A 25988-nucleotide genomic window follows, 5' to 3' on the forward strand; every position below is an offset into this window, starting at 1 on the left:
GGAATAAAATGTTACACTATAAGTAACTTGTAGGGACAGTAAGTGATACTACCATATAAAATCCACAAATTAATCATGCAAGCACTTCTGTGCAGTACACCATTGACAATTTAATCAAATGGGATTGATATATGATCCCACAATACCACACCAGGGGAAGAATAACAAAAATCATATGACTTAAGAGCAAAAAAAATCAGCTTATAATGAATTAGGGCAAATGTTGAGTTAAAAATCTGTAAGAAACAGACAGAAACAACAGCACAAAAGGATAAATTTCCTCTGTGGCAAGATCTGATGAGCATTAACCCTGCTTCTAAAGTATTTCTAGGCCATGCAAGTTTCTCTTTTTTTCCCCTACATGGTTACAATTTAACATCTTCTTTTGTTTTTTGTCTATTAATGCACCACATGCTTCCTATTATATCTTTGATCATTCTAGTTTCTGACCAGTTTGTCTTGTTTTCATTTACGGTCCAAAGCTTTTGAAAAATGCTAATTGTCAGGCCTCCCCTGAGCACAGAAACAGCCCTTGCTGTCTTTTTATGCTGCATGAAACCTTGATTTCAGCCCAGCTATGTAATGCTCGTTTTGTTGTCACTGCGGTTACAGCCATGCTATAATCTTTAGCGTCTGTTACAAAGTTAAGCTGAGTTACAAATGTGAGAGACTCAGGACTTGACTGTATCGATATCACAAATAAAAATAGTCTGGAGATGGTGTCAGACACATTTGGGGTTTATCGCTGAGCCAGCTGCTGCGTTCACTGTCTGACCTCATCGACCGCATCGTGATGTGAGTCAGGCCGGGTACTCCAGCAAACTGATGTGGTCTGTTGAGCTCCTGGCTGCAGCTGCCGACCATTCATGGAGGTCTGTGGGGCTTTCTGCGATCCAGAACCCAGACGTCTGCAAAGGATCAGTCTGAAAACCAACCAGAGGGCAGATAAAACTCTCCGTGTCCCGTTGCTAACTGGATCTAGTCCATATCAGTGTGCAACAACAAACCGGAGCGTCTGTGTACAGGCAAACCACAAGGAACACCTGTGGTACTGTGGCAAATGTATGGAAACTATGACTCATTTGCTGCTGCTAGTTGCTATAGATACTTGTGTTTATCCTCTTAAGTAGCAACATCGTCTTAAAGTGACTGAGACTTGGAAGAGTGAAGGCTTCAAACATCATTAATACGGATTCTGTGTTTTTTTTTTCTGCTCGATGGCAGCCACCCATCCATGGAATTAGGCTTGAAAATAAAATGCAACAGGCAAAGGAAAAGAGGGAAAAACAAACATCATTAGGACCCGAGCTTTTCCATCGCTGCCAAATGTGGCAGGTCGCGTGGTGCCAGACATGCTGACGACCTGGAGGCCGCATGAGCCGGCAGCTTGTCTGAAGCTCTGCCGGCCGAGTAACACGGCTTGTTAAGGCGCGAGCTCCAGAGCGCTCATTTCCTGACGTCGCCCAGGGATGTAAGGGGAAAGCAAGGGCACATGGGAAAGGTGTTACATCTGATCGCTGGAAGGAAACTGAAAGAATCTCAAGGTGAGAAAAAAAAAATATTACAACTCTAATTGCTGGAGGTGGGAAACCCATTTTCAGAAATTCCCCCAAGCATGAACTCACAAGTCTAAAAATATTTTGGGCTCAGTTGGGTCGAAACATGATGACAGTGGCCAAACGTGAGGCTGAATCAGGAGCTGCTCGTGTACAGTAGATTTGTGAAAGAGCCTGTGGGAATTAAGTAGCAGCCAGTAGGAGCCAATGCAACGAGTTTCCCCAGGTCACTCCTTCTCTGCATGGGGCCGTCTGAGGAAGGTTTTAAAAGCAGGTTCTGGCCCTAATGCTCCTCCCTCAATACGACTCCTACGATCCCCTTCTTCACACACCAATTCAGACACACACACACCAAAAACACTCAGCGGCTTCTGCTGAGGCTTAACATGTCAGTCTTGCCTCACTTTTGATTCAAAAAGGAGGCACAGACGCAGACGCACCACTCACAACAGGCGCAGACATACGGGAAACTGCCACTGTGTCACATCCAGATAAGTCACCACAGAGGAACTGCAGATCTGGGACCAGCTGGAAGGACAAAATGGGAATTTGGACGGCCCTCATTCTGGCCTTGCAGCTGCTATTAAAACTGTGCTTACATGTGGAAGCCCAGGCTTTGGGTGAGTGTTGTTTGAAGTGTTTAAATTTCCTTTTCATATCAGTTATTTAAATGTCACTGCAGTTTTTACATAATGTGTCACATTGATTACAGCTGTGGTTTGTTGCTGCTGGGGATTGACAGAAATTCAAGAAACAGGAAACATCTTTTTAGGATTTCTTCTTGCTGTTTAAATTTCAAAACACAAAGAAAGATGTCTGGGCTTTTTTTTTTTGGAATGCTGCATTTTTCTGATATCCTGTCTGTGATGTAATCCTCCATTTTCATTATCTGTCAAAAAAGATTTAATGGCTTCACCACTCGGTATTTTAACAGACTATGTATGAGTTTAATGCATAATGGATGAAGCAGACACTGTGAAAGAGAATATCATATGCAGACCCAAAGAACACAAAAGATTAGACATGGTGTGTGATACTCACTGAGGTATGAATAAAATGCTAAATATCCCTGTCAGTTGTAGGAGAGATGGGGCAGTCGAATAATTTTTTGCTTCTGACAGAATGCAGAAGCAGATGAAAAAGAAAAAGTAGACAAAAGTTTTAAACCCGCCATCTTCCCACTGAAGTCAACTCACCCTGATTTTCATATCCATCTAGATGGATCTGCTTGATTATTTCAGCTCAGGAGGTTCAGCTTTCTGGCTCATATTAATTCAAACAAAGTCTCAGCTGGGACACACACATGGGAATAATCAGAGATGATCTGGGCGCAATATTGAACTTCAAGTCACACAGACTCCCCTGACACACAGTTACAGTCACACACACTTCTGCTCAAGGTCACACACAGAAAGCTGCAGACAACACGTAGAAACGCCAGTGTTTATAGTTTATCAGGTCCTTACAAATCACACCAGGTGATTGATGGCGTACCTCTCCAGCGCCCATTAATCCCCACAATCTTTTGGCAATGGGTACCTGATGTTACGCATAAAACAAGTCCACGTTAATGGAGTTCATCATCTATCATTTCCCTTGCAAATGGCTCATTGTCTGCATGACTGGAATTCAGTGTGTTTAAAAGGAGTTAGGGCAATTTAAAGCAGATTTTAGGTGCAAAAAAAAATGCATTATAGTCTGTTAGAGTTATAGGGGTTATTGATCAGTATTAACGTCTCATGGATGACTTCACTCGGAGCTGGAATTTGAGGCTCGCCGCTCAGAGGCAAAGTGCATCATTACAGTGGCTCTAATCGATATTTTTGTAATAACAATGTATCAAATGACAATGTGAAAACAAGGTAAAAGGGGTCGTTCATATAGAGAATTATTACCTTAATCTGCAGCTCCACTTGGCTGTAAAGAGTTTATAGTGAGTTTCATCTCACTGCTTAGCCACCTGGTTCACAACCTTACCTGTTTGGTTCACTTTCATTGTTGTAATAGCGTTTTTTGGCAACTGTTCCTTCTAAAAACCTGTCGTGCCGTACCTGCTTGACATTAATTAGATTGCAGGAAGACACAGTGAGTGACTAAATGGTGAACATAGTGGAGCATTTAGCAGCTGAGGAGGTGGTGGAAACCAAAAATGGAGCTAAAAGAAGGTGAACTGACAACAGTGTTCTACAACTGCAACATGTATAAAAAAGCAACTAACACAGTTGCAGTATCAACTTAAAGGTGATGATATCTCAGTGCTGGGTTCATAAGTTGATTCAGCTGCTCACGATGTCCAAAAAAAGCCTGTTATTGAAGATTAAAATGTTTTGTCTCCAGCAAAGAATGGACATGAGAGCATAATCATCACAGTTCGTTCCCTCAGTACGGTGGCCGAGAGGTGCAAATCAAATTTACATAATGCAAAACACTTTTACAACCTCCAAGACAAATTTACAAGCGACAAAACACCTTTACAAGTCCATAAACAAATTTACAAATTAAATTTAACCGGAAAGGGAATGTCCCAACTCCGGGGTTGAACCGGAAGTGACAACGAGGAGCGGCTAATGCAACTTTTGGTTGTTGTTGATGGTGAACCAAGATGGACAGTGAGCAGGTGATGTTTTGCCCGTTTTGTGGGGAACATATGAACCGATTGACGCGGTTTTGTTTTTCGTGTGGTCGGTCTTTAGAGTGTTTAAATGGCGGAGATCAGACCGACAGAGTGCATTAGCCGCTCCTCGTTGTCACTTCCGGTTCAACCCCGGAGTTGGGACATTCCCTTTCCGGTTAAATTTAATTTGTAAATTTGTTTTTGGACTTGTAAAAGTGTTTTGTCACTTGTAAATTTTTCTTGGAGGTTGTAAAAGTGTTTTGCATTATGTAAATTTGGTTTGCACCTCTCGGCCACCGTACCTCAGCCTTGTTCCTCGTAAATCTTCTCTGTGTTTTTGGACCTTTGCCTGCTCCTTGTCTGCATTGCTCGCGTAGGTTTGCATTTTTCATCTGCCTCCTATATCCTGCATTTGGGGTTTCTCTTTTTTAAACTGACCATAGTATTCTTACATGAAATATAATGCGTTTAGATTATTTATATTACTCATGGCTAAGTGTGACTTCACTGTTTATGTTAGCTACATGCTAATGTTGAAGATGTAATTCCTCCATCGCCAGTAATGGCTGAGTCTTAAACACGACACAATAAATCAGAGCTTTCCACACACAAACCCTCAAGTGTGAAGCATTTGTTGAGCACTAAAATGAAGAATGCCGACCATTTGCACACTTTATAGTAAACTAACCGTGACTGATTTATACGCTGGTGTTGAGGAAAAAACAAGACGCTGGATTACTTTATGGCTTCCAGCTGAACTGGTTTTATGAAGCTTGAAATCTGAGGTTAATCAGGGGGTGAAATGAGACACTTTTTTCAGGGTCTCTTGTGTAAGACGAGCCTGACCCCTAAGAAAGCCCTCTGTCCAGATGACTTATGAACACTGGGACTGTGTCTTTTGTGCGTATGTGTGGATGTTTTTGTGGTGTTACAGTAACTCCAAAGACACGAAGCAGGGCTCTTTGTTCTCCTGCTGCTGTGCTCACTTTTGGACTTTCATTAATTATATCCTTTACAAAAGGATGATCTTGATAATAATGAACATAAATGACCTTCGTATCTAACTTTTAATGAAAATGATGTCGACAGCTTAGTATAAGGAAGCATTTTCGGTGGCGTAGTCCCATTTAACTGTATTTAAAGCCTCTGCGTTTTATTGAAATATGCCACAGGCCTGACAAAACACCAGGGACCTGGGGCAGAGAAGAGAGATAAAAGAAAGAAGGCGAGATCTCATCTGGGGCAATCTTGGCTGACAACGGCTGGTCTCTGGGAGCATTTGGGAGCAATTTTGCTCCTTCACAACAGAGGGCCTTGCAGACTGCTTTTAGGGTACTTTAGTATTCATGATGTGTGCACATGGCGGACTAGAGATTCCCTGCACATCCTCCTGTGGCCTGCCCAGCTCCCAAGTCACTTTATTAAAGATAGACTCTAACCATGAGCACAAGTGTTCTTCTCCTCTCCGGCATTTCAGTCTTACTAAGCAGCCTGTCAGTAGGTGCAGTATGTCTAAATTCTGCCTGTAAATGAAAACTCAAATGCGTTTTATAAGTCAAACAGTTTTTGGTAGAGATCTAATAAAAAATAATAACAACATCATACAGTCATGGCACTTGGCTTTGATTTACTTAGAAACCCACCTCCTCGTGGTTTCTCTGAGCCAAGTTTGCACAGGCTGATTGACGCAGCGCCTCGCAAGAGCAACAAACACTGGGTCAACATCATCATCATCTTCTTGTCGACTCAGGATGTGTTTACTCTGGGATTGGAGCACGGCTGCAGGTTGTAAATATTCATATCTCATCATCCATTACTCATGTGCTTTCCTGCTTCTCTCTTCCCTATCACTGTCAACAGTCTATGATCTGCTTACCTCGCCTGATTGCCTGCCAGATCTGCTGCAGGGGGGTCTGGCTGAGCAACGGGTGAATGAGGCTTTCATCCTCACCACCTTCAAGTTGCAGCCCAAGACCGGAACCGCTGTGTTTGGCCTGCACAACCCCCGGGACAACAGCAAGTACTTTGAGTTCACTGTGATGGGGAAGCTCAACAGAGGTAGGAGGACATGAAAGAGCCTCTGGTACTTCAAGGCTGCACTAATCAATATTTTTTATGATCACAATGGATTCTCATAAGGAGGGAATTATCCAAAGATCCTCAGAGCGTTTTAATGTTTTTCAGCTCATGGTTTTACTTTTATGGTCTGTAACTTTACTGTTTTGGTTCATTCTCATCTTTTTTCCCAACCCACCCTAGCTGCATTTGCCTTTCATAAAAAAAGACACCAGAAAGGCACAGCTGGCAACATGTTGGTGAACATAGTGGAGCATTTAGCAGCATTTAGCCTGATATTTCCCTCAGGAGCTGGTGGAAACCAAAAGCACAATTACAAAGAGAGAGAACATTCAGAATGGCATTGAATAAATAAATAAGTTTTGCTCTGAAGAATGAACTTATTACTGGAACTTGTTAGTCTATATCTAGCCTGATTCACTGGATACATAAGCCTGCCATTTCTGCTACAGATTTCATTTGGCTTTCTCCTCCCCTTCCACTATCTGCATGTTAAAGTTGTAAAAATCACCTTTACTATAGGACACACCAACAGCCTCCCAGCAGAAATCTACAAGCTTAAAATAACATGTTTTGCTACAGATTTGGATCTTATCTGGAGTCCTGTTTGGTTCTTTGAGTGGATCAATCATTTTAACAGCAGTGCTTGCCTTTCTGTGTGCAAAACAATTCAACCTGTTGCTACTTTGCAGTGAGGGACACCACCGCTGCATCCTGGGCTTAGCACCTCCCTACACAGTTGTAATTTAGTGTAAAGAAAAAGCCAAGCATTTTTCCCCAACAGCAGAGTATTAATGGACTACAGTCAGAACATTCTGTGGTTTAGCAATGTGAGACTAGTCTTGTCTAGACAGTTGTTAGACAGGCTTGTTGTACAGTAGCTAGTGTTTAAAGAGTCTTAATTTATTGCTCTGTTTTGTCTGTATTTTACCCAAAAAAAATAAGCGTATAATTGTGCCAACTTTCTGAACTCGAACAGAGCCTTGAGTACTAATAAATGTGATTATAAAAATATCAACAGCAACTTTTTAAAGTTAGTGCCCCTGCTACTTTGGTCTTTGTCAAGCAGTTTTTAAAATGAATCATAGCGAGCGCAATGGATCATTGAGTGTAATCAGGACATTGCTTTTGGAAAAATGTGGCAGAATTTTTAAAATGTGATTATTAATTGCTGTGAAAGGAAATCTTAGACATGGATTGGTGGAAATTGTGGTTAAGTGGAAAAATTTTGTTTTTAAACATTCAAGCGTTACTGCTCAAGGAAAGTCAATTGATCAGTCCACTATATGGTCCGTACTGAAAAATCTTGAAGGGTTTTGAACAGAATCACGTGAAATTTGGGGGGAATTTATGTGTGCCTCATGTTGAATTGTGATCACTTTAGAGGTCAGATTTGAAATGACCCAAATACATTTTAGCACAACTGTCTTGTGTTTAAGCTAACATTACTTTATTGTAAAATGTCTGTCTGCAACAATGTTGTCATTATTCTCAGCTGTTCATTTTATTTAGTGCTAATTAGCAAAGGCTAGCATGTTATAGCATGGTAAACAAAGATGGTGAAAACGCAACATTATACTTGCTTAACATCCAATGGTCACTTGATCTTACTCTTGCTGTAATATGGATGAATGTACCATTTACAGTAAATGCTCTCTACAAGCTCCTGCATTTCTCTCTGTTCCTTTTTCACCACCACGTCTCCTCAAAGCTGTGTTACGTTACCTGCGGAGTGACAAGAGGATGAGCTCTGTTACCTTCAACAACCTGGTGTTGGCAGACGGCCAGCAGCACCGACTGTTGTTCCACCTGAAGGGGATGCAGCAGCAGGGGCCAGGCGGGGTGGAGCTGCATCTGGACTGCAGGCTGGTGGAGACAGTCCGGGATCTGCCCGCCGCCTTCCAGGGTTTGCCAGCAGGCTATGGTATGGTGGAGCTCAAGACCATGCAAGCCAGAGATCAGGTGACCCATCACTTAGAACATTTCCATACAATAATGAATGTGTTTCTGTCTCCGTGGTGGCTCTGTGGGTTTCCAGATGGCTTAGTTGCCCACTTTGACTTTGTTTTTACTCTAACAGGAGAGCTTAGATGAGCTAAAGCTGGTGGTTGGGGACTCATTTGAGAATGTTGCGTCATTACAAGACTGCCATTTCCAGCAAAGAGACTCTGTTCAAACTCTGGGTAAGGTTCTTTCTGTGGAAGTGACTGTGTACAAAGAAAGCCAACTGTTTTCCAGGAAAGCAGTCCTAGCTGTAGAGGAGCAAAAGTCAGTGTGAGTCAGGGGCATGCCCTGAGAATCCCCCACCTCTGTTCCAGTCAAACAGAATAATAGTCCCTTTCTCTTAGGGGTCAACACAAAGCAGCTGTCCAATCAAATGCTGGAGTTAACAAAGGTGATAAATGAGCTGAAAGACGTCCTCATTCAGCAGGTGACTACCTCTAACAGTTCCTCTGAGGCCACTTAATCCATGCTTCCTCAACCCTGACCTCCCTGACAGCTCGCCTAACCACACATAAACTTGTTTATGTTTGACCCTTTCCAGGTTAAAGAAACCTCCTTTCTCAGAAACACCATATCAGAGTGTCAGGCCTGCGGTAAGATGATCTCCAGTAACTATCAGACGCTGTCATTCACCAGCAAACAGGACATTTTAATGGCTGTTTTTGGATATTTGAAAAAATTAAATGAAACTGAAGATGATAAAAACCAATCTGTTATGTCTCTTACTTAAAGGTCTGGGTGGTACTGAAGTGGTGAAGCCAAGGTGTGCTCCAGGCGTCTGTTTCCGTGACGATATGTGTATAGAGACAGCAGATGGTGTTGAATGTGGGCCCTGCCCTGATGGATACACTGGAGATGGTTTCAGCTGTGATGATGTGGATGAGGTAAAGTTCAATGTGTGTGTATGTGTGTGTTTCCATGTCTCTACCCTTCTGACAGTCAATATAAGTTTAAGTACCCAGTCTGGACAGTTTTAGAAACTATGGACATCGCACTCAGTTTTCATATTTTAGAGTTACTACCTGAGTTACTGCTTTATAAGATTACAGTCATGGTTAGTTTAAGAAAGAAGAAGTTGGCCTATATTGTCTATATATGTTTGGCACATAGAAGCAAGTTCCTATTCTGGTTTTGGACCCAGATGAAAAACATTACAAGCTAACAGAGTGTGATTAATCCACCTCAAGGGGTGTCCTCGATTTACAGCAAACACCTTGATGCCATTGAATACAGCTAGTGCCAGAATTTGCTGTGCATATATTTGATATATAAATATCTGTTTGAAACAAACAGTTTATTTATACCAGGTGCAATCAAAACATTCTAAGACAGATTTAAATTTGGCCGGAATTCCCATCACAGTAATTTTCTTGTACAGCGATACACTGCTCCCAGTGCTCATGTCACGATTTGAATGCTCCCTGGGAGTCCTGTAAGTGCATCAAACATCGTCTGCGATAAACTCTGGATCTCCTCCACTGTGTCAAAACAGCAACTCTGAAGCTTGAATTTCATTTTGGGGAAGATGAAGAAGTTTTGGAACAATATCTGATGAGGAGGGCGTTGATTGTGTTGCCAAAGAATTTGCATGCTCTCATGGTAGAGCACCCAGTTTCCATCGTGCCACGGATCAGGTTATATTAGATTACGACTCAGTATTGACAGACTGATGCTGGGAGATGAATTCATGATGCACAATCCAGTGAATGTGAAACCAAACCAATGGCAAGCTCTTGATTGCACTCTTGACTTTACTCTTCAGTCTTGTACGCTGTGGGCTCTTTCACTGCTCCACTGCTGCTGGGTCTATGAGTAGCAACATATCATGTGGAGAACTAACAAGTGACTGCTCACAACTGTTGGATTCACAAGACCAAGATACACAGTCAAACTCTGAACTTTATGAACACACCTCGTGCAATAAGTATGCTATCAATCAGCAAGTTTGTGATTGGAGTTGCAAAATTTCGTAGCAAAAAGTAAATAAATAGCCATGTAATGAGCAGGTGGGTAAAGTGCAAATTTTACTGAGTGGATGGGACTCTTTTTCTCTGTTCACTAAACATATGCAGACATTATTTTTAGAGCATCTAGCGTGCATCTTAACCAGAAGATCACTATGACACACATGACTGTCGCTGAAAACACAGAGCTGTACTTGAGTGCATTATGATGATCTAGAGATGTTTTTGGAGAGGATTTTCCAGTCCCTGCAGAGGTTCATGAGAAAGTTCATTGAAATATTTCATCACTTTCGTCATGCAGTAGGATCATCAAACTGCCACACCAGATCAAAAGAAACATCTCAAAGATTAATATGGCATATTACAGTTCAGGGACCAAAACTACAGGTAAAGATAGAAGTTTGGGGATAAAAGTTAAAGGATGACTTTTGCACATGGAGGATCTCGTAATAATAGAAGTGCAAGGATGTGTGTGTTTGCCTGTCTGTCTTCTCGTGTTTGCACTGACCTCTTTTCCAAGGACTGGCCCCTTCAGCATTCTCTTTTTTGCATGAGCAAAAGTGTCATCAGACCTAAAAGCTTTTGGAGAGAAGCCCTGTGAGAAGCACATATATTTTGCAGCTTCAACACAGCTCATGCCCTCCTTTCTGCAGTGCCAGTTTAACCCCTGCTTCCCTGGAGTGAAGTGCATGAACACTGCCCCGGGCTTCCGCTGCGACGCCTGTCCTCTGGGCTACACCGGCCTGCCAGTGGAGGGAGTTGGCATTTTGTACGCTCAGAACAACAAACAGGTGAGGGTGCACAAAATGTGGAGGAGACGGAGACAAAATGGGAACAGAATTACATGCAAATTACAGATCAAAGAAAGAGTTTTCTGTTATTGTGCTACAAAAGAATGCAGGATTAGTTTGGTGGCATGTCAGTAAAATATTTACTTCTCCCCCATATCTGGGTACATAAGTGGAGGGAAGGAAGACAAAAGAGTATGGAGTAATTTTGTGTTTACCAAGTAGTTTACCTGTAAAATCATCACTTGAGAAATGGCTAACAGTGAGTGTCGTGTGCACATTTTCAAACCGTTTACCCAAAAAACACAAAAATGTCAAAATATCTTAAAAAAAGATAATAGAAATAGAAACAGACTTGTTGAATTCACAGAAGTGATTTAAAAGAGCTCTGTGTAAGAATGTAAAGCTTTTTACATGCATAAATTGCCTTTTATTGCCATTGTGTGAACAGAGGAGCTTCATTTTCAGTGTATTTGACTAGTCCTCCAGTCATTTGTTTCTACATAAAGCCCAGCCTTCCTCCTACCCCGTATTCCAGCTAGTTTGTGTGTTAGAATTTGGCAAATGTATTATATTTTGGGCCGTCATTTTTATGAGGCTTCTTGTTTGTAATGGTCGGCCAAAAACACTCAAGTTGTCATTAATAGCAGTCTCTTATATTTCCTATTGACCTAAATTGTGGTTATGAAAGACTGAAACAGGTACTTTTTGCTATTGTGAGTTAATGATGTGAGGACCAAAGGGCAGACGGGTTCATTTCTCTAAACTGATGACATAAGTTATTATTATTTCCAGTGATTTTGTTCACTTTTTTTTGAATTGATACATTACATGAACATTAGTTGCCTAATTTTATGTTTTCTTTTTTTTCAAACTGACACATTTCTACATAAAAGAAGTTAAACTTTCCAGAAAAATGCAAAGCAGCAGCTGCTTCCCTACATCTGCACATTCAGTGGTGAGGTGGGCCAAAAAGAAAAGAACCAAATATGATATGTACTTTCAAATATAGTTTACAGTCAAACTATAATAACAGTCTTACTTTAGTTACCTCATTTATTACCATGATGTCGCTCCATCATGTTCACTCTCCTGCTTGTCATGTCACTGTTTTGGCTGATGCCCAAGATGCTCACTTGCACCTATATGGAAGGTGATGAATGCAGTTCACCCAGCAGCCACTGGTGTTATTCATTATAAGCGTTTCTTGAATTTCAGAGAGAACCTTTAAACATCTACTGAAGCTTAGTAGTAGTCTTTGTGGAGAGATGAGGAGACTCACATTTAAAATAGGAAACAAAATGCCACATTTTTATCTTGATTTCTATGCCATAATCATTTTAAAGGTCTGACATTCGTCTTTTCATTTCATCATCTTAATGTGCTCCTGTTGTGTTGATTTCATGGCACCCAGCTGGTGAATTAACACCAACTGTTTATCTTGATGCATCCATTCTTGAAATTCACATAATTCACATTTAATTTTTGCTAATTTTCTCAAAATATTTTTAGAATTTGTTCTAAAATTGGATGGAAACACGACTGGCATTATGGCATACTCACAAATAAAACTTAGTTTGGAAAATGACACTGTTAAGTTTTAAAATCGGGACTACTTTTCAGTGTGAATATAAAACAGCCTACATTACTGTTGCTACTGAGCATCAAATATTATACTAAGGCTGTAGCTAGTTATAGCCATGATTCTGAAATCATTTTATAATACTAAGGGAAAGTAATGCATTTTTGGGGTCCAATGAAGGATCTGACAACCAGAACTAAAATTAACGAAGAACCGAGATCAACTTCCTGCCACATCATCGGATGAACATAGTCAGAAATAAGCTTTACTAAGATCTGTGGACAAACCTCAAGAGTGTGCGGAGCTATTCATCAATTTAACAAATGACACATTCATTTTCTGTTTTTCCCGAGTATATCTGAAAAGCATGCATCGGTAATTCCAGCTGAGGTAATAGAACAAGGCATTAAAAATGTGGCTGGAGTTTGTCAGCTGTAAAATGAAGCAGTCATTGCTCACCCCCTTTTTAAGGTAATTATAGCCTGCAGCCAAAAGTATGCAATAATTTAATATGCATCGGATAGTTAAAGAAGTATTTACAGTGTAATTCAATTCTGGGTCCCTACCAAACAAACTTTTAGAATGTCCCATGTGTACATAATACTAACACGGTAATTTGCTGTGAGTGTTCCTGAATGGCAGGCCTGAGCTCCAGTATCCGGGTTTTTGGGGATGACATGTCTGTTTTCATACAACAATTATTGCAACAATGAAATCTGAAGGATGGGAAAGAAGGCAAGTAGTCACAAAAGCAAACGTTCAGATTATTTCATGTTACATTTGACTCATTCTGCACAATCCAGGTCTGCGATGACATTGACGAATGCAAAAAACCTGACAACGGAGGCTGCGCTGCAAACTCAATCTGTCACAACTCCGTGGTAAGATGTCTGCAGTCTATTGTCCGACCACCAGCTCTTTTTGTCAGTGGCTGTTCAGAGAGGTTCATGTGCAGCTGTTCTAATTCCCTCACAGGGCTCCTATCACTGTGGCAGCTGTAAGACAGGATTCACAGGAGATCAGGTGAAGGGTTGTAAGCCAGAGATCAGCTGTGGTAACAGCCTGACCAACCCCTGTGACATCAACGCCCAGTGTAATGTAGAAAGAGACGGGTCTGTTACCTGTCAGGTAGGACTTCACACGACTCACACACTCTTATGCGCTACCTATTTAAAGATTCTGTATGTATGCATGAGTCTGTATGTATTCTGTCTGAGTTTCTGAGGAGTTTCATTTGTCTTGTCAGTGTGGAATTGGCTGGGCCGGTAATGGATATCTGTGCGGAAAGGACACTGACATTGATGGATATCCAGATGAGAAACTTAAATGCAAGGATGCAAACTGCAGAAAGGTAAGCAAGGTGCAAATTGTCAGCAAATGCAACTTTGGCTTAATTGAACTTTTCTTGTTGTTGTTGTTGTTGTTGTTGTAATCACACTGTCACATTTCTTCACAGGATAACTGCGTCTACGTTCCCAACTCTGGTCAAGAGGATGCTGACAGGGATGGTCATGGAGACGCCTGTGACGACGATGCAGATGGTGATGGGATTCCAAACGAGCAGGTTGGTGGAAATATTGCCTGCAAACATCCAAGAGTCGCAACTAATTATTTTCCTTATCTGTTAATCTGTTCAGTTTTTGTTGACAGGTTTCAGAAAATAGTAGCCTCTCAGTCTCCTTAAAGACCTGAAAATCAAGTCTGTTTGTTTTTTACCTTGTTAACATGCCCATGTGTTGTTTCTTATATGATAACAGACATATCATGAATGAAATAAATCGCCATCACCATTGCTGAGCATTTCCTCACTGAAACCAGAAGAGAACCAATGATAGTGTCAAAAACACAGATTCAGACTTCCAGTGCTTTCATACATGACAAACCAAAGCAACCAATCCTGTCAACTTGAAGGGTGGAGCTTTCTGGATCGTTATTCTTCTTCAGAATCACTTTCCAGGTCAAACATGTATCATTGAAATACACCAATGATAGTCATTTTAAAGTGCTTGAACAGAGTTTTAGGTGGCATGTGTGCTGGTATGAGTGGTGAGAGAGGCAGGGACTTCATAGATATCCACATTCTTGAGGAAGCAACAGTGTAGTTACATCTAAGGTATCTTAGGGTAGGGAGGTATTGTTTTCTGGGTAAAAAAAAATCTAAATATGTAACTTTGATACACACATAGATTAATTTTTAGGGGTTAAATCTGGGACTTTGAGCCCAGTGCTGTCTTCAGTTTGCTTTTTATGTCAAACCATTAGTTCAAAATCCAAACCCATTCACTCTGCAGTCATATCAGACAGATGCTAGCAGCACATGTTCACAATTAAGAAGCTGGAATCAGAGATTAGAGTAGTCTAAGATTTTGGGAAGTGCATTTTCTTGCCAAGCGACAGATGAGAGGACAGATTTCTCTTGTGTGTCTGCGAACTGAATATGAAGGCTTTAACTTATCCTAAGGACTGTAAAACAAGGGGAAACAGCTAGTCTTACTCCACTCAAAGCTTACCAGTTCTACCTGCCAGCATGTCCAAAGCTCGCTAATCACCATGTTATATTAAATTTTTCATCATCATTTTCATTGGGATAAAGACTTAAATGCAAAATGAAGTCACAAAAACTCCTTAAAAACATCAATTTAACGGATTTTATGTGCAACCAAACAAGATATAACATGGTTCAAGTGAGGTTTAGAAGTGCTTGTAGGAAGAGTTTGTAACCTTTGGACAGAAGACAGTCTGTCTTTGTCCAAATGGTTGTCAGTCAGTCCGGACCAGACATGCCAATCAAGTCAGCCATGCCCCAAAGCATAACTCACTTTGAGACTTAATTTCTACTTAATTATGGACTTGTTTTCAGGAAGACCACCAGGACACTGATTAGAAGGAGAAATTAGCAAATAACATCACAAAGACTTGAAAAATGTATTGATCTAGTTTTTCATGAGAGAAGTTAAATCTTTTTGAATATGAGTCTATTGAAGCCAGACATTTTTTGGAGCCAGCCCCTAGTGGCAGCCAGTGGTGCTGCACTTTAAGGCACCTCTGCATTGGCTTCACTTTTCAGAGGCAGTGAATACGTCAGTTTTTTTATATATAGTCTATGGAGCAGAGCCAGGCTAGCTGTTTACCTTGATTCCAGGTTTAATGCTAAGCTATGCTAACAAGCTGGTAGTTGTAGTTCTTTATTTACCATTACACATGAGAGGTTTATCAATCTTCCTGTCTAACTTATCTAACTCTCTGCAAAGTGTTAAATTATCCCATTAAACAGCTAATTAATCATTCAAACAGTTTGCTAAATGTTTTTCTGTTGACCGGTTGATGGATTAATCAAATAACTGTTTCAGCTCTGAAGCCCACAGAGGGTTAGATGTTCCACCATAACACACTAACATTTAATATGCAAGTGAAGTCTTTTTTGCCAGCACACACATTTGCAAACATATCGTGACTGAATGACACATGCTGTGAATGAGACCTCTGTGATCTCTGTCTCTCAGGACAACTGCTGGTTGAAGCCCAACCTGGACCAGAGAAACAGTGATAAAGACAGCCATGGAGACGCCTGCGATAACTGTCGCATGGTGGAGAACCCTGACCAGAGGGACACTGACGGCGACGGCAAAGGGGACGCCTGCGATGACGACATGGATGGAGATGGTATGGGGAGAAATTACATCACTAACATTGACGTTCTTGTTACATAAGCAGCATCACTGTGGGCAATCGCAGTTATGACTTATTATTCTACTCTGCCCTCCATGTCTCCACCACAATAAATTAATGAAGAATCACACTCATGCACACAGAATTTACAGTTAGACACAGAGCTCTCTAAACCGTGTTGTTTGAAGGTATCACTATGTAGTGGCATGGATGACTTCATAAGCCAGCTGAGGCATGACAAACAGCACTGCAGAAAAAAAAAAAATCAAAGCCAACAGCAGTCTGACCCCAGAGCAAACACAAGCTTTGATCATCCACCAGTATGATTACACCTCAAAAATCCCCACAGGACAGAAGATAGTTTTTCTTCCATCGCTGCTGCTTGACCTTTAAGCATTTGTGGTGCTGCTGCTGCCTCCCTGCGATGAATAAAAATTTTGTCTAAGCACAAGCTGGCCTCCCCTACATAGCAAATGCAACAGTGCATCCCAGTGGTGACTTTATAAAAGACAGGCAGTAGGAGCAGTTGTTCGAACACACGAGTACGGATACTATGGCTTAACATTTGTGTGAATTCACTGATTAAATGTAAATTTCTCTTTCACTTGAAAAAAATCACAGTGTGAGAGGGAAAATGGCAGAAATTGATTAAAAACATATTCATTTACAAGACACTTAACAATTACTTTTGTACTTATTCATCTTCCTATATATGTATGACATTTTTATTCATCGTTTTGTCTATAAAATGCCAGAAAATTGCAAAAAAAATTATCATCACGGTTTCCTAATAACCAAATCACTATCATTAAATTGCATGATTTGCCTAGTAAACAGTTCAAAACTCAACAAATTTCAGTTTACTGCAACATGGGTCATATAAATGCAACAGATCCCTTCAACTGAGGAGCTGGAAAGACAGACTGTTTGGGATTTTTTGGCTGTAAATTGACTTAATGATTAATTATTCAAATTATAGCAGATTCATGCACTGAATAAATCCAATCGGATCTGGGTTTGAGTGTTAAGTGGCTCTAACTATCTCCTCTGGGTGCTGTGCAGGTCTGAAGAACTTTCTGGACAACTGCCAGCGTGTCCAGAACAGAGACCAGCTGGACCGGGACGGAGACGGAGTGGGAGACGCCTGCGACAGCTGCCCCGACATCCCCAACCCAAATCAAGTCAGTCAGAGTCACACAGATGGATGCATAACAATGCTGAGAACATTTACCCCAGTAAGGTAGTTAAATCTAAGTTAGAAGTATTTGGGGAATATTGTAGTTTGAGTATCTTCACATTGAATTTTGGCTTGTGACCTCTACAATAAATCTGTGTTGTTTTGGGGACCCCAAAGATGGTTTCATTAAAACTATATTTTGAGGCCCAGACAGGTTAAGATGATCCAAAATTATACACATGGACACATAAACACACATGCACTATATAAGAATATATGAGTTAAAGTGTATATTTAACAGCAGAAGAAACACGTGTGCAGTCTGATAACACTAAAGTCAGATCTTAAATGCAGCATTGGAGTACTTTCACACTGTTTCATTCGTACTTTCTTCTCCCTCTTCAGTCTGATGTAGATAATGACCTAGTTGGAGACTCTTGTGACACAAACCAAGACAGGTATGGACACCTCCACAGTCTCTTTATACTGCAAACCTGCCGTTCTACTTTGACCTCCTCATTCATCTCACCTTTACTGCGTCATTTCCCCCTGTAGCGATGGTGATGGTCACCAGGATACCAAGGATAATTGCCCGCTGGTGATCAATAGCTCCCAGCTGGACACTGACAAAGACGGGCTGGGTGACGAGTGTGACGATGACGATGACAATGATGGGATCCCGGACGTTATTCCACCAGGGCCTGACAACTGCCGGCTGGTTCCCAACCCCGACCAGACCGACGACAACAGTGAGCCTCAATATGTGGCACTTCATAAACCCTCACAATGATAACAGTTTGCAGTAATGTTCACATATTATGGTTGATGTCTTTGGCTGAAAACCAGCTTAGTGTTCAAAGATAATTTCATCTAAATGCCTCCATTCTCCCTGAACTGTTACTGACTGACATTTATGTGCATTTTTCCGTGGCCCCATTTCACGCCCACGACGATCAAGCTGTGGCAACCTTGAACAGATTAAGCAGCAATTTTAGGGGGAAGTAAAAAGCACAATTTTGTGTGCTTGAACTCGTTTGCCAATTTTATGACTCATTGTGACATTACTTCTGTTAAAATGGTCTCTGAAGCGAACGGGAGTTAAGTGTCAATTCAAATCAAGTGGGGCACAGCAGTTTTTGTTGGCAGTCAGAGTTCAGTGATGCAGAGCGGAGAGAGACCTTCAGGGTGTTCCAAAGATGTTTATTAGAGTTGTATGTTCACCTGCATCCTAATGATGTACCTTCGCTGTCTGCGCCGCTATAGAGCACAATGAAATAGTGGCCTTGCACAAAGACAACAGTACATGTGCAAATACACAAAGTTACCTGCTGCGTTTGCAAAAGAATTAATCAAGACACTAAGTGAGACATTCCTCAGATTAAGCCATTAATATAACACGCAGCAAAACTTTTATGCTAACAACCGCCAAACTCCGTGACCTTTTCGTGTGCAGTCAGTGGTAGCTGTCACACATTCACAGTCCTAATAGCCTGTCAAGAATCCAATATGTAAGGAAAGCTCAATCACCTACTTCTTTACATTTAATAACCTGCACCATTGGACAGATTCAGACCTGCACAGAACATATTACAAACCCATCAAATGACTGTCACACAGCAGAGTGCAGATTAAACATTGGCCAATCAAGTTTTTTTCAGATGCAAATTATTTATGATTAAGGAGGCAAATAACTAATATTTGAAACCAGTATACTGTATAATTGAGGAAAAGTTTGGAAGAATAACATCTCAAATGCAAAACTTAGGCTGTTCCTCATGGCCTGTAACCAGTCTGATAGTGCTATAGGCTGGATATTGACCACACAGTGATGACTACAGGTCTAAAAAAATAAACAAGCTAAATATTGGATCCAATAATCCACCAGGTCATTAATCGTTTGGCCCCTTGTTCAGACCATTGTAAGCTTCAATTCAAGTCCATTCAGCTTAGAAAACTTTACGAAAAGTGATAAACTGCTGAACAAAATGCTTTTTCGCCCTTTGGCAGCATACAGTATCTGGGATGTTTTATTTCTATATTCAGCTGCACAGCTTCGATATTGTTTCTTTTGGAAGTAAGTTTTTTGACATTTTTGGTGGAGCCAGTCTAAAATCTAATCATGATAGTGCAGAAAAAACGTTGGAATGAAAAGGGCTTTTCACTTAACAAGTACCTCGTCGTCCTTGTGATGAAACAAAGATCCTCCATCTTGCTAATTTTATTTATCCTCCCTCTGTTGTTCCTCAGATGACGGTGTTGGAGATGTGTGTGAGTCTGACTTTGACCAGGACAAAGTGATTGACAGGATCGACAACTGCCCTGAGAACGCCGAGGTTACCTTGACTGACTTCAGGGCCTATCAGACGGTGGTGCTGGACCCTGAAGGCGACGCACAGATCGACCCCAACTGGGTTGTTTTGAACCAGGTGAGATCACTGAGTGTGGAAACAAGGCCTACGAGTGAAGTGGCTATGATAGATATTTTTATATGTATGTAAATGACAGTGTTTAAGGTTAAAGTCGTTGCTTGTACCTATGAACCGACAGAGAATTATTACTGTAATCTGACATGCTCCTTGGCTTTATAGGGATTTATAGCTCATTGTCTTGCTTTGCTGTTTTGCTTCACTCTTACTGCTGTCCTTGAATAGTTTTCTAACTCAGCAGGCAGCTGTTTTCTGCATAAAGATAGGAGGTCATGTTACCAAAATGCAAAATTCAACATTACCAACTTCCTTGTTTTGCTAAACAGGGAATGGAAATTGTTCAGACCATGAATAGTGATCCAGGACTTGCTGTTGGTAAGATGTATTTCCCCTCTGAGATGAATATCAGTCAGTAAAATATTTTATACTATTCTAAACATGTATAATGTACTGATTACACTTTCTGATATCAGGTTACACTGCTTTTAGTGGAGTGGACTTTGAGGGGACATTTCACGTGAACACAGTCACCGATGACGACTACGCCGGCTTCATCTTCGGCTATCAGGACTCATCCTCCTTCTACGTGGTGATGTGGAAGCAGACTGAGCAGACATACTGGCAGGCAACACCTTTCAGAGCCGTGGCCGAGCCCGGCATCCAGCTTAAGGTGAAAGCACAAGCCATGTCACAAATCCCCAGCAGGAGATTCGTTCTCATCCTATTTTTATCGCTCGACATGTTTTTCACATTTCTGCCTTTCTCTTCTCTCTCTGCTTCCACATCCCTGCTCACTTATCTGTGTGTCTCTGTGTGTCAGGCTGTGAAGTCTAGATCCGGCCCTGGGGAGCATTTGAGAAACTCGCTGTGGCACACAGGAGACACCAACGACCAGGTGCGTCTGCTGTGGAAGGATCCAAGGAACGTGGGCTGGAAGGACAAGGTGTCCTACCGCTGGTACCTGCAGCACCGCCCACAGGTTGGATACATCAGGTATGATGAAAAAAATGTTCCAGATATTTTAAGAAATACTCATTAATTCTTCACTTTCTTGCCAAGAGTGGGATGTGAAGATGGATATCACTTGCATATTTATGTCCTTATATCAGACATACAGGATATGCATGTATCTATCAGCCACAACATTAAAACCACCTGAATAATACTGTATAGATCACCTCATGCTACCAAAACAGATCTCACTAGTCAAGGTGTGGACTTTACAAGACCTCTTGAGGTGTCCTGTGGTATCAGAAACCAAGATGCTAGCAACAGATCCTTTAAGTCCTGGAGGTTGTGAGTTGGGGCCTCCATGGTACATTACACAAATGTTTAATATCTGGGGAATTTGGATGGGAAGACAACAAGTTGAACTACTGTTCATGATCCTTGAACCATTCCTGGACAATGTTTGTAGTGTAGCAGGGTGCATCATCCTGCTGAAAGAGGGCATTCCAATCAAAGAGTATTATAAAGGCGTATCATCCATCCACCTCCATCAACTTGCCTTCTTCCCATGGTCCATCCTCATGTCATTTCTTCACGCAAATGGCCGTCCGCATGATGTAAAAGAAAATGCGATTCATCCGACCAGACCAACTTCTTCCATTGCTACATGGTCCAGTTCTAATTCTCATGTACCAATTGTAGGCGCTTTTACATGTGGACAGGTTTCAGTCAGTGAGACTTGCTGGTCCATGACCCTGATGCTGGTTTACCAGTTCTCCTTACTTGATCACCTTTTCCAAGTACTAGACACTGTATATTAGGATCACCCCACAAGACCTGCCATTTCGGAGAAGCTCTGACCCATTCATCTTCCCATCGCAATTTGGTTCTTGTCTTGTCGCTTGGATTCTTACACTTGCCCATTTTTTCTGCTGCCAACACAGCAACTGCAGGAACTGACTGTTCCTTTGCTGCCTAATTCATCGCACCCTTTGACAGGTGTCATTGTAACAAGGTAATTAATGTTCTTGTCTTGACATGTCAGTGGTTTTAATGTTTCAGCTGATTGGTGCAGTGTGTTAATAAGTGAGACTCAGAAGTGTCAGTAGTCACGCTGCTGGTTTTTCCCTGTTCCCAGCCTTGATTCTAAGCCAAGCTGTCCATCTCCTGGCTGTAGCGTGATGTTTAGCAAATAAATATGAGAATGGTGTCAGGCTTCACATCAAGAAGCCAAAAACAGAGATTAAAAAATGTGAAAATCCCTTCTTGTGCTTTGTTTAGAGCTCGGTTTTATGAGGGAACTGAGCTGGTTGCAGACTCTGGTGTGACTATCGACACGACTATGAGAGGAGGACGACTCGGTGTGTTCTGTTTCTCACAAGAAAACATCATCTGGTCCAATTTGAAATACCGCTGCAACGGTAAGGAGACACCATCAAATCTAACTGCCATACATGATTATTTGTGTTTTTTAGAGTGATGAAATGCTACAAGCGCCAGGCTTCTCTTTCTGATGAATTCAAGGCAGTTTATGTCCCAATATGTGCAAAACAAATGGTGTTAATTCAAACTAGTCGTCTTAATATATCTTCCCTTTGACCTCTTTGAATTGTGTCTGGGATGGCTTTATACTTTATCTTATTGCATTCGGGCTACAGCTGTGCAGAGAATTATTAGTTTGGCCTCACCAAGTTTGAGATTTTGAGCTTGTCTCATAATAGAACCTACCTTGTCACTTCTGCAGACACCATCCCTGAGGATTTCCAGGAGTTCAGCACTCAACACGGCGCTGACTCACTCTGAAGTCGAGACAGAAATATGACACCAGATCTACAGAGAATGCGTCTGCGTGTGCGTGTCTAAGTTGCTGTATGTGTGAGAATGAGAATGGCTGTTTATTTGTGTGTGTCTGTGTATCCATGTGTACAGCCTCTGTGCATATATGACCGCAATCTTTGTACTGTATATGAACTGTGTGAGCATATTATCACGTCGGATTCGTTTTCTCCACATGCGCTTCCTGCTTAATCATCTCTTAAAGACTCTTTGAGCCTGCTGTGCTAAATATTGTAAGTTATGACGTATTTTACCACATAGAATGCAAAAATTAAGCAAAAGAAACACAAGAAAGAACATAATGCAGGCTGTGTTTTACACTGTAATTTTGCCGCATGAATCACACATTGGTACAATAGAGTCATGTTCCAACTGATACTTAAAAGTAGGGGAAAAAACAAGAAGGGAGGATTAAATTAAAGTCTTTTTTGTACATACTGGGCCCCTGCAAAGTACAGTACTGTGTAGCAAAGCCACTTCATGTGTAATTTAAATATGAATTACCAGTTACAAATTACAGCTTAGCCACATATGAGACACTTACATCAATGTCATATTATTATATGACTTTATTTTGTTACGGTCACCTTCAGACGCCGCTAGAAGTCATCCATTGCCATTTGTTTTCTACTGCAGCGTACCTGTCTGCTGCCATTTTGAAAAATATGGACCCATTTCTCACAGTCTCCTTATTCCAAATGTGGCAAATGAAGTAGAAGACATGATAATGAGTCCCTGCGGCTGTTTCTGAACTCCCCTCATTTATACTGTAGTCTCTCCTACACACTGCAGTATCGTTTATTACTGAGTGACAATGAGCATTTTATGTGTTTAGGCTGCTGGAAGGTAAGAAAAAGACAGTTCCATTTTTCTAAAACTTCAATTGTGTTGAAGAGTAATGTCCCTACTCAGTGTGTCAAAAGTTTCAGTTTATTTCATTCCTCCTGCCCAGTTTTCTGCACCGGTTCTTCCTCTGTATTCTAAGTGTTGCTTGAAGTAGGTCAGTATTTTATTAATCGCTCAGTAATACAATGAAATTGCCCAGTAAATTAAAGTCTGTGTTAGAAATTGTCTCCAAAAATTTAGCACAAATCATAAATATTGTACTTAAAATGCCATCATGCATATCGTTTTAACCCACAGTTTCTCACATTTCTGCTTTTTTTATTTCATTTTTTTACATTATAAATCTGTCATGTTCAAATTAAAGGGCACATCCTGTTAAAAAAAACATTTGTTTTACTATTACACAGTTGATATATTTTAGTATTTTAGCTCGTGTCTTGTATTATAATCATCCTCACCAGAAAAAAAGATGTGCTTAAAATCAACCTCCATGATGTTTCCTGTATGTAGTTTTCATCATAAATGGGTCGCATTGTGTCAGTGTTTTATTAACTTGGTATTTTGAGTCCTTTTGGGAAGCGGATGAACAGGCCAAGTTTCCGATTTCAGATTCTATCTCGTCTCATTTACTACAGAAGATTAACTTAAAACTCAGTGTAACGTTGTCTTCTCTTTCCATCATTTGAGCCTGAAGATCTTGATCATTTCATATGTGTGTAGTCATGAACCTGGTCTGAATAAAGGGCTTTAAAATACATTAAAATATGCACTGACGTTGATTTGCCTTTCAATATATTTATTTATTCCTTTGTATTTCTTATGTAACCTCTTACTTACGTGAAGAAGGACAAATGCAAAACCTCCTACAGACCACCTGAATGCATGAAAATAATTACTGATCACAATCCCCTGCTTCCTCGTGTAATTCTTTTTTTTCAGGGGTGCTTGAGAAACAAAGGCCTCTGTTTTGCTTGACCAGGAAATACTTTCCTAATAAGAACATTCTTACCTCTGATTAGCTGCATAGAGGGACTTTGGTCTTTGCTCCAGGCAGGAGATCTTTGGAAATAGAGACAAAGGATAAAAGAAAAGGATGAAGCTTTTTTCTAGGCACAAATCATGGAGATTCTTTTATAACAGTTGTTTTTAATCAAGCAGGCATGCTTTTATTCACTTAGATGATAGATGAAAGATCTTTGATTCATCTTCGACTCAAAGAGGTAAGAAAAAAATCACTTCTTTAAATTTTTATTATGACTCTAATTGAACAGATGCATGCAACCTAACAGTGCGGCTTTATTTAACCAGAAATCTTACAAGGTAAATGTTTAACTGGAAGTGCACTGCTTTTGCTAACTTTTGGGGATATTTATAGATGAAAAAACAGACTTGAAATCAGAAATCATCAATTATTCCAAATGTGACAAATGAAGTCGAAGATAAAATGATAAATCCCTGGGAGTATTATTGCATGTCTTCATTAACTTAGCTGTAAGATGAAAGATCTGTGAATTATCTTCAACTCAGAGAGGTAAGAAAGATTCCTTCTTTCATTTTTTATAGTGACTCTAATGGAACAGATGTGTGCAGCGTGGATTTGGTTTTTTGTAAAAGTGCTTTGTATTTCAGACAGAAATCTTAAAATGTAACTGGGTAACTGAAGCAGCCCACTCTTGATTTATTTATAAATGAATGAATCAGACAGACGTTAAATCAGAAATCATCATCAATTATTCCAAATGTAGCAAATGAAGTAGAAGACATGCTAATGAATTACAGGAAAAATCTGAATTAAATGAAGTAGGAGACGCATAAATCAGTCACATCTAGCAGATTTTTGCAGCTCGTCAATATAAACTTTAGGTTTTTTTACTTAGTTGATTAATTCGTTCAAATTCAACTGCAAGAGAAAAGACATGACAATTACAGACACCAAACAGCAAAATGCTCCACGCCAACACACATCTAATATCAGTCAGATTTGTTTAACAGAGCTACACTGGAGGGTGTGGCAGCTGTCAGGACAGAGGAAGTCTGCAGAGGCCATAAAGAGGCTGTGAGGAGTCTGACAACTTGAACAGATGTTTAACGTCTTTACAAGTTTAAATTGTTTCAAATATTTTCTAGGATCTGCTTTACTTTCAGTCTAGAGGCTGTGCCCCTCTAAGAATTGCATCTACTTATCTGACTGATTTACTGGTCGATGGACTGAATATTAAGATTGTTGTTTCATGTACCCAGAGTTTGGCTGAACTTTTCAAAACTTTATTTGGATGAGAGCACAAAATCAGACAAGCTGCTGCTTTGAGGAGCTATTTTCATCACAACCGGAGTAAATAAGCATCAATGCTGCAAAAGGTGTTCAGGGCTGAACTAATGTGACCACAGTCGGGAAGATGCAGCCGCAATCTGTAGTGTTGTGGGAAGAAGCAAATCCCAAGGGCCTTATCAAAACTCTCAAACAACACCAAACAATGCAACGCAGTAACAACATGGTGGTTT

General features: G+C 40.7%; 1 protein-coding gene across 1 annotated transcript; it reads left to right on the forward strand.

The window, feature by feature from the left end:
- The first annotated feature begins 1848 nt into the window (after positions 1–1848).
- thbs4b (thrombospondin 4b) lies at positions 1849–24265 on the forward strand. The gene is made up of 22 exons (XM_023297937.3): positions 1849–2176; positions 6031–6228; positions 7958–8208; positions 8327–8429; positions 8595–8677; positions 8792–8843; positions 8983–9134; positions 10868–11005; positions 13388–13465; positions 13560–13712; positions 13831–13935; positions 14041–14148; positions 16088–16247; positions 17316–17434; positions 17836–17888; positions 17986–18179; positions 19678–19856; positions 20183–20231; positions 20330–20526; positions 20677–20849; positions 22086–22225; positions 22549–24265. Exons 1-22 carry the CDS (start codon positions 2098–2100, stop codon positions 22605–22607), a joined length of 2823 nt encoding a protein of 940 aa, XP_023153705.3. The 5' UTR covers positions 1849–2097; the 3' UTR covers positions 22608–24265.
- The last annotated feature ends 1723 nt before the right edge of the window (positions 24266–25988 follow it).

The sequence above is a fragment of the Amphiprion ocellaris genome, chromosome 17, assembly GCF_022539595.1.
Source record: "Amphiprion ocellaris isolate individual 3 ecotype Okinawa chromosome 17, ASM2253959v1, whole genome shotgun sequence".
In the NCBI taxonomy this organism is placed as follows: domain Eukaryota; kingdom Metazoa; phylum Chordata; class Actinopteri; family Pomacentridae; genus Amphiprion; species Amphiprion ocellaris.